The sequence below is a fragment of the Glycine soja genome, chromosome 15 (assembly GCF_004193775.1).
Source record: "Glycine soja cultivar W05 chromosome 15, ASM419377v2, whole genome shotgun sequence".
Classification (NCBI taxonomy): domain Eukaryota; kingdom Viridiplantae; phylum Streptophyta; class Magnoliopsida; order Fabales; family Fabaceae; genus Glycine; species Glycine soja.
Genome location: NC_041016.1, coordinates 2,962,979 through 2,972,966, shown reverse-complemented (window position 1 = coordinate 2,972,966; position 9,988 = coordinate 2,962,979). Strand labels below are relative to the sequence as shown.

At 32.5% G+C, this 9,988-nt stretch overlaps 1 protein-coding gene across 3 annotated transcripts; it reads left to right on the top strand.

The window, feature by feature from the left end:
- Positions 1 to 2,560: 2,560 nt before the first annotated feature.
- Positions 2,561 to 8,570, top strand: LOC114386622 (telomere repeat-binding protein 2-like). 3 transcript variants are annotated; one of them, XM_028346653.1, is made up of 10 exons: positions 2,561 to 2,862; positions 4,118 to 4,315; positions 4,418 to 5,336; positions 5,441 to 5,647; positions 5,765 to 5,818; positions 5,916 to 5,995; positions 6,174 to 6,418; positions 6,782 to 7,108; positions 7,333 to 7,396; positions 8,058 to 8,570. In XM_028346653.1, the coding sequence occupies exons 2-10, from the start codon at positions 4,235 to 4,237 to the stop codon at positions 8,229 to 8,231; spliced, it is 2,151 nt and encodes a 716-aa protein (XP_028202454.1). In that variant the 5' UTR covers positions 2,561 to 2,862; positions 4,118 to 4,234; the 3' UTR covers positions 8,232 to 8,570. The 3 variants fall into 3 exon arrangements, with proteins under 3 accessions (XP_028202454.1, XP_028202453.1, XP_028202455.1); XM_028346652.1 differs by having other exon boundaries at positions 5,441 to 5,659; XM_028346654.1 differs by having other exon boundaries at positions 5,441 to 5,659; positions 8,053 to 8,570.
- Positions 8,571 to 9,988: the final 1,418 nt, after the last annotated feature.

The following is a 9,988-nucleotide window of genomic DNA, read 5'->3' as shown; positions in this document are numbered from 1 at the left end:
TCTTATAATAATTTCTTTGGGGACATAATTTGATTATGTTTTTGGATCACCTGTTTTAAACGTGGGCATGCCCCCCGTAGACATGACGGCTAATAATTTAGCCCAATATATTAGGTGTTATTTTCTTGGTGTTGGGTTAAGTCTCTGCCACCAAATTTTATTTTCCCTATTAGATGTTGATTTGGCTTTTAAATAATTTTATTACATTTAGTTTTTATTTACTTCTTTTTAAAAATAGTTTAGGTTTATTATTAGAATTTTTACAACTTTAAATGATAAAATGTGTTATATATAATTACAGTTGATAATTAAAAAAATAGATAGGATATTAACAAAAATTTCAAAACAAATCATCGATTTGCAGAAAGATCAATCTTGTTGTGTAAAAATAACATTGATTTTTGAAAAACCTAATGTTGCTTACCTAAAAAATATCAATTATTTTTAAAAATTAATGTTGTGATTTACTGATAACATCAATTTAAAAAAAAAATATATATGTTGATGAGCAGAAAATAATATTAATTTTTAAAAAAATATGATGTTGTGTAGTTTAATTTAACGTCGGTTTTCAAAGATTGATATTAATGTTGGTAATTTCAATATCAATTAACAATTGATGTTGAAAAACCTTAATAACCGATGTTAAAAGTCTATTTTTTAGTTGTGTAACAATGTTTAATTTAATTTTTTAAGTTCCCCGTCTAAAATAGAAACTGGATTAAATATAATCTGAAAAAAAACCCTTCAAAATTAAGAAGCTTAATTCTTATATAAAGAAAAGTAAATTTAAAAGGAAAAAAATTGAAATAACATAAAAAAAAATTACATATCTTAACATCTCTTTCCCTTTCCTCTCTTCAACAAATGACACTGATGAATTAAAATGTGAAAACAATGAAATGGAATTCTTTTGAATTTCTAAATATTTTTAAAATGTGAAAATAGTTGAATTATTTTAAAAAAACCTTTCTTTTTTAATTTTAATTATAATATACTTTTTTTAAGTAAAAAAAATAAGTCAAACACAACTATAAAAAAGTAAGTATCTATAAGGTTTGTGTGCATGTGACCACCAGCACCTAATATTTGCACCATAATTATAAGAATTTATTTTTTATGCATCATAAAAAATTTCTAATGTATAAAAATATTTACTCAATTAATCAATAAAAAACTGTGTTAGACATAACTTTTAAAATCGCTATGGTTAAAATCAACTCATTTGTTATATATAAAAATTCGTGATTAAATGACATATGCTATTTACTAATTATAATACGGATAAAATTATAATTTTCACCTTCTAATTATAAATTTAATATAACTTTCAGTTGCATTTCTTTACCTTATTACTTAAAAGTTCAAGTATTTTTCATGTCAACAATTCCCTTCAACTTTTTATCAACTCACAGTAGTTGTTTATATAAGTTATTTTTTATGTTAGTGATATTTTTTCTTTACGCTATTTTATTTCCTAATTTAACAAAACTTCCTTAAATGACATCATTTTGGAAGTTCTTTTTACTGATTCTACACTTTCTTTATATTTCAGTATCAAACTATCATCTAAATCTTTCAAATGGGCAATACTAAAAACTTCCATACTTACTTACAAATTGTTGCTATTTAGCCACATATCCTTATTCTCCACTTTAAGCATCTAATAATCACCGTAAAACTATCATCAAATGTCGTACCATTGTCTCTATGCCACCGATAATAATTTTCATTGGAATTAAATTAGGGGAAATTTTGACTAAGAAATAATAAAACAATTAAATAAAAAAATAGAGAATTAAATAAAACATGTTAAATTTAGAAAATTAATTAAATAAAAATCTAAAATTTCAAATACAAACCCAAATTAAATTTATAAAATAAAAATCATAATCATAATAAATAATACATGTACTAATTATATGTAAGATTTTTACAATATTATGAAATCACAAACTATCATACACAATAATTTAATTGATTTTTATAATAATTACTTAATAAAAAAACAGTTTTAATTAGTTCACATTGTAAAAACTAACAAAAACTTTTACAATGTATGCATGTTAAAATCAATTATAATTTTACCTATAATATAACCTTATTTAAAAAACACTAGTCTAATCACTTTCTTTGGACGATCCCCACCCACCATATGCAATATTTTTTTTTTAAAAAAAAGTATTATTGTGCATGATCATTGATTCATTGATCAAGACGTAATGAAGTGACAAACACAAATGAAATTCAAATTAAATGAATACTCTTTCAAACTCTTGATTAATTATAGCGGGAGGGAGTAAAAGATGAAAATGTAAGGAGCGAGCGTCTTTCGCGATCGTGCGGACCAGAAGCAACCACAGGATCCAAACGTGTGCCACGTGTCGAAATCTGGTGGCGCATTAACCCATCCAATTGCGTGGAACCGGTCTTTAGGTGCCTTATGATCCACCTACTATATCCGGTGCCCTTCCCTGCAATCACCGATAGCTCCGGTGACACTGGCACACGGTCAATGTTATAAACTCTTGGGGTTTAAGCCATATCTTTGGTGGTTTTCACAGGGTTTTACTTTTAGCGATTCACAACACATTATCATAATCCGTTTGAGATTCACAATTCAGATTTTAGATTTCAGATTTCAGATTCAGAATGAGAGAATAACACAATTTCCAAAATGGGCACCCTCTCAAACCAACATTTCCTGCATAATTGAGATTTTTTTTTCTTCTCTGGGGTGGAATCATTTTTGCTCTGAATTCTCTCTCACAAATTCCCCATCTCGAAATTCCGAAAATTTGCCGAAATTTCCATTCTCTGGGAGTAAAAGTTTCGTCTTTGAACGAGAATCCGTGCCAAGAGGTGATAGTTGTTGAGCTTTTATGGCTCGTGTCTCGAAAATATGCAAGTTTTTTTTTTTCCCTTTCGAACTATATTGAGTTTATCCCTGGGGTTTGACACTTTGACGTACGATTTTGGTGATTCCGGAAGATAAAGTTGGAAATTTGACGTATGAAATTATGTGGGGACTGTGTTGTGGTTCTGAGACATGAATTTTCAGTTCCTAACGACCAGAGTTTCCTCTGATATTTCCTCTATTGATGACTTGTTTTTATGTCGTGTTTCCCTTTCATTAATTCGAGCTTGTGATGATTTGATCTCTTTTTGAGCTGCACGTGATGGATTTTGGTTGTCGAATTGGTTGTTTTCTGACGTCGATCTTCTTCCGTGATTTTAGATCTCCTTTGATCTGAATTTAGTTTAGTTCTCTTCTCGTGAACATGTCTGGAATCTAGCCTCGTTTTGGAATCCCTTTCTTTGTGTGTGCTCTCGTCTAACTTCTATGTCTCAATTTTTTTTTCTACCTTTGCTTTTTCATTTCACGTTCGGACTTTCCAAAAATTGATGCTTTGTGGGATTTATTTTTGCAAGTTGTATCTTACTCCCAGCTTACTGATTGTATCTTCATCTGAATCTATTTTTATTGTTTACTTCTCTGTGCAAAGGTATTGGTTTTTTTAGTTTTAGGCACCTATTTTCCCATTTGGTAAAATGATTATATATATATATATATATATATATATATATATATATATATATATATATATATATATATATATATATAACTAATCAATGGCCTTTATCGTCAAGATACTAAGATACAGAAGATTGAATTTACAAGTTGGAAAATACACTTTTTTTCTTCTAAAATATTGATAGGTTCCCGGCTTCCATTGGTTTGATATAATTATTAAAAACTTTGGGATGGAAAGATGTATGTAAGTCTTTTTTTCAAAAAAAATTACGGTGATATTTGCTTTCAGTGTAGCAATGTCTGAATTTAGTCCCTGTTTCAAACACATGACAATAGAGACATCAGACTCTGTTGAGCCTTTATTTAAGCAAATCTTATTTTCCATCTAGTTATTGTGATGCCCCTACTAGATAACCTCACGCCCAAGCATGGCTGTAGAGGAAGATTGGATTAGTAGAATTTATTGTCTCTATCAGGCAATATGCTTTGTCATTCACAACTTTAGTAGCTTAAACATTTGTTTATATAAGTTCAATTTAATGTATTTGAACCATCACTAATGAGCATTTACTTTACTGCCAGGCTTTCCAATTGAGACCAGTGGGGTAAAAAACATCCAGAATTCAAGTTTATTTATGATTATTGGATTGCTGATGTTCCATGTTTGATCAATCCTTATATTGGCATGGTTCCTGAGATATGGTGTTGCAGAAGAGGTTAGACTATAGCTTTTATGGCTATCATGTGCCAACCAAGCGCCGAGCTACTCGATCAGCTAAGGTAAATAAGTTTACTTCTCATTTGGGGCTAATTAATAGTATTATCTATTTAGTTACTTGAGTATTAAACCAATCCTTGTATTATTTTTTTAATATTTCCTAGAGGAGGGCTACATTTCAAAGAAGGTTGGAAGACAATCAAATGTGTGCATTTGACTTATTGGCCACCATAGCTGACAATTTGTTGCAAGAGAAACAGAATCCAACCATATCCAGTGATAGATCATCGGAAAAGGATAGGGATGGATTTTCTAAAGTGGAATGCCAGGATGCAAATAAACCATTCAAAACTGAGCTTTCTGATGAAGCAAGTTGTGACAGAAAATGTCAGCATGAATTTGTTAGAGAAGGATGCCCAGATGCAAATAAACCATTCAAAGCTGAGCTTTCAGATGAAGGAAGTAGTGACAGAAAGTGTTTCTCTAATATTTCTTCACAATTATACAATCAAAATTGCTGTTTGAAGGAACTCCTGCAACATGAAATTGATGGTCATTCATGCATTGCTTCTATAGTAACAAGTTCCAGTTGCTCAGAGAAGATTGTTGCTGAGAGACTGGTGGATGGAAAAGGCCACAATGGAGTGGAAAATTTAGCGAGCAAAGTTGAATTAGGTTCCTCTGGATGTCTAGAGAGTAGTGGTTGCAAGTTAGATGGTGATGTTAGTAAAGTAAAAGATGGTAAGGTTGGGAAGGTTCCAATTGATACTGGGACTGGGATGTGCTGTTTTGAGGATCCCTTGGATGAAAAACCTCCTGCACTGATCAGTTCATGTGGCAATGCCAAGATGTCTGGGTATGATGACAGCAAGCCTCAGAGCTCATTGTCCAAAGGTTGTGACAATGTACTAGTAGATAGTAGAGATGATGACGAAAACTTTTCTGGGTATGCTCACCCTAGTACCAAAATAAATTCCTTTAAGCAAATTACTTGTATAGATGATAGAAAAATAAAGAAAACATTGGATTCTAAATATCATAAAGTTTCTCAAGAATCCAAGCACGATATACTATCTAACAGTGGTGAGTTCAGGCTTATCATATGAAATTACTGGCTTTCTTGTTTCTTCACTTATTATGCTTCTTTGCTTGTTCACTAATCTGTTTGTCAATTGAAAACATGTTAGTTTTGGATGGAAATTTGAAGTCAGTTTACAGCAGTAGGAAGAACTATTATAAAAGCCAAAGATCTCAAATGTGTATTCCTTTCAAAAAGAGGAAGCTTTTTAACTGCAGCAGCTCTGATACAAATTCTAACGGATATATCAGAAGTGATGACACTTGTTATTCACCCAAGAATGACACGAACCAAAGTGTTTCTTGTTCATCTTCTGGTATGAGCAAAGGTTTTACTCTAAATGACTTCCTTCTATTCAAATTGATTTTATTGACCACCTGATTGAATGGTTTCAGGAACCAGTTGCTAAATAAATTTAAAATCTTTGATGCAGATCATGGAACATCATCCTTGGGACACTCTGCATTACGATCTAGAGATTCTCATGGTATGGGAAGATTGAGGGAGTGATTCTTTATGTACTCTTTGATTTGACTGATGTCTTCAAAGGGGTTCTTACATGAAGATGTCTTTCTTTTAACCAGTGAAGCTTAGGATCAAATCATTCAGAGTGCCTGAGCTTTTTATCGAGATTCCAGAAACTGCAACCGTCGGGTCCCTGAAGGTATGATAAAATCCTATTCTGCCATACACACAAAAATCCTCTACCATATTCAGATGTTAATGATGAGTGGCATCTGCTTCTGTATGTGTGTTCTTGGCATGCTGCATCATTTGGTGTGATCATTATTGCATTTTTCACATAAGTTGGGCTGCAGCTCTTACAACAATTTGCTCTGCAGAGGACAGTGATGGAGGCAGTGACTGCTGTACTTGGAGGTGGATTGCGCGTGGGTGTGATTCTCCATGGAAAGAAGGTTAGAGATGACAGTAAAACTCTACTTCAGACTGGAATTTCTCATGATAACCACCTGGATGCTTTGGGCTTTGCCTTGGAGCCTAATTGTTCACAAAACCGATCATCTGCATGTGCTACAACAGATTCTCTCTGCGTTCCTGGTGCAGATATGCATCAGCCTTTAATAGGGTAATGCTTGACTTCCAATTGAGTGCGTTAATGCATTACTTGGATTTCACTGCCTCTGCCTTTTTGTTGACATTTCCTTTTTCCTTGGAGATGTTTTGTTTTTATGGAAATGTTGCAAATATTAATTTCCTCACATTAACTCCATCCGTTAATAAACGACTTTCCTTTCTCTCTCTCTCTGTCCCTCCTTGTTTCTTCATCAAAACTGATGGCCCACTTCACTTTATATGAATTATGTGAGTGAGTTGCAGAATATATAAATCTAACTTAGTAACTCATTTAGTCATTTTCATACTGCATTAAATGCCTTTTTTCTATAATTGGCATTCCAGTTTTTATCTAAAAAAGATCATTGATATTCAGGTATCCTTCAAGTCGTGCTGCAATTCATCAGAGGATTCAGGGCTTTTCTAACATGTTAGCTGAGCATCAAGCAACCGGTTTAGGTAACCTTGTTGAAAGTGATCATGACTCAGCACCTTCTCCAATCAACACATCAGGTGAAAAAAATTTGACAGATTCAAAAGAACTTATTACTGTTCCTGAAATGGGTATGGAGGCACTAGCTGTACTACCTGTGCATCAGAAGTCAAAGCGAACTGAGATCGCACCACGCCGAATTCGTAGGCCCTTTTCTGTTGCTGAAGTGGAAGCATTGGTTCAAGCAGTTGAGAAACTTGGAACTGGAAGGTAAGATTTACTTTTTGCCTTTGTTTGACCCAACTTAACGACTGAGAGTCATTGTATTGAGTCAGTTGCGTGCATGGCTCCAAAAGTACGTGTGTAAGACCTTGTCCTTAGATTTTGGCTTTCCATCGTGTTTTTGCCTTACTTGAGTACCTGGGAGATTTATTTATTTTGCATTTCCTTTTGACAATCCCTTTATATGGTTTCCTTTTGGCTGTGGAAATCAGGTGGCGTGATGTTAAACTTCATGCTTTTGATAATGCAAAGCATCGGACATACGTCGATTTGAAGGTAAAAACCTTTTGTGACCCTTATACAGAGGCATAGTATTGGATTTTATTCTTGCTCAAATGAATTGTTGAAGAGAAGAGGACGTGGCTGTCACACCTCACGTTGTTGAGTGGCACGCTTTCTTCTTCAATTCATCATCCATTAACTTCAATTTAAAACCAATTAGTAGTTGTTTCAAGACAATTGCTTGCATATTGGGTAAACTATTTATTGCTTCATTAACGATCTCTTGCTTTGGTTCCAATATTAACCAGCCAGTCACGACACCCAAAAATTTGATCTATGAAAATTTAATTATCATACTTTATATTTTTTTTTTCTTAACACTCCGGTTCATACGGGAAAATGAACTCTGATTAATTTGGAGTTCAGTCGAGAAGTAAGTAAAGTCGTTCAGTCGAGAAGTAAGTAAAATCTGACAAAGAATCATTTTCGTCAAGGATTGAATTCGAGCACTACCCGAAGGATTCAATTTTAATTTCAGCACACTAATCTATTGTATCCAATCACTTGATTTATCATACTTTACATATCTTGTTTTTTCAAAGTAAGATAGTGATGGGAACCAAAAGAAAAGAAAAAGGTCACTTTCATTAGTATGACCCCTAATTTAGTATAGAAAAAAGGTATGAGCATATGATTTGGGTATGGAATAGTGCAGGATAAATGGAAAACACTGGTGCACACAGCAAGAATATCACCTCAGCAAAGGAGGGGAGAGCCTGTTCCCCAAGAACTTTTGGACAGGGTCCTAACTGCCCACGCATATTGGTCCCAGCAGCAGACTAAGCAACAGCTCAAGCACCACTCTACAAAACCTTGCCTTCTCCTTTAATAAGGACTTGACACCACCACGTGCCTTTGTTAAAAGTGTCATTTATCATTTTTTCTTCTTCCTGTATTTATGACAAAGTGTGTTTATCACTTTGATTTTTAGTACAATGTCACACTTTATCTATCATGTAAAATTAGAACAAGGTGATGCCTATAGAGAATTTGCGTCATAGGTTTTCACTCCAAAGTCAAGGTTCGGTGTGTAACTGGAGTGGAGGGGCACGTGTTGATGATAGAAGTTTATCTGCAAATTGAATTATGGACCCACAGCAGCTAATAATGTTAATCAGTGTAGCTAGAGCTTATCCATGAATAAAAAAGAGCTAATATTATTCTAAATGAATAATAGTACACATAATACAAGTTATAACCACTATTTACATGGTTTACTTATATATATATATATTGAAACAAAACCAAATTATTACTTTTATTGAAAATTTTAGTGACTTTTCATTTTAAAAATTATATAATTAACTAATTATATGATTTTTGGCTATTAATTATTCTACCATGTTACACTAATCCATAAAGTAGTTGAGATATAAAAGATTTTTCGTTTTTTTTTTCTTAGCTCAGTTGCATTTTTAGTTCTTTTAATTTGGCCATGTCTCAATTTTTTTGACCAATTAAGCTCTTTATTTAAAAATCAAGTAAATTCGTCCTTCTATTAGTTTTTCTATCGAATATCTTCAAATTCTGATTTTATATAAAAATGTTTGGATTTCTTTTTTTTGGTGAATTTGATGTTTTAGTTGGTGAGTTTTGAGTAAGGAACATTTTAATTTGTAAAGATTTTGATTATAAAAAAAAATTCGGGGTTTAGAGAAGAAAATGAACACATCAAATTGATTTAATTTCAAAATAAAGTGTGTCGCATGGTCCCCTCCACCAAAATTAACATTGACGACAGCTCTTTGGGGAATCTGGGTTCTTCTGGCTATGCCGATATTCTGTGACAACCTTGGGCAGTAGTTGTTGGGTTTTGCTGGTTTTTAAAGCATTACCAACATTAACACGAAACTCCATGCAATTTATTATGGTTTAAGTTTGACTCGGGAAATGGGTTATAGGAGAGTGATTTTGTGAATTCAACTCTCTTTCAGCCCTACTGTTGCTATCTTCTAGAGTTCTAGTTCTGATTATCATCATCTTCATGGCACCATTATCAAGTGTAACAAATCCTTCACGGTGAAGCAGTGACAAATTATCTTCCTGTAGTGGTTCATCCTTTTCTTAGTTAAGAATTACACGGACTTCTTGCCTAGCTCAGATGAGGGATTTGCTTCTTGGTCATGCTCTTAGCATTTATTCTTTAAGATTGTATTTTTGTTTCTTCAGTTTTTTGTACTTCCCACTGATAAAAAATAAATAAATAGAAGAACTTAATTAATTGATTCAAACAAAAACCTAAGAAGACTAAAATTACACGTAGTCTAAATCACGGTGACAAAAAAAAGAATTATTATACCTTTTGAATGATAAATAAAGAGATTTTAGTGTGTGGAAGTCGAGTTCAAAAATAATTAAAGTTTTGTTAGCAAGTCAGAGCATCATTTAGAATTGATTGATTTTATTTACCAAAATAACATAATATAAACAGGAGGGAATAATTTATGTTTTAAATTAGTGATTAAAAAAAAGTAATTTTGATATAGTTTTGACCAAAATTTCGTTGAAATGAATAATTACAAAATATTAATTTATTCATTTTTTTTATTTTAGTGTATACATTAACAAATAAGATAATTCAACAAT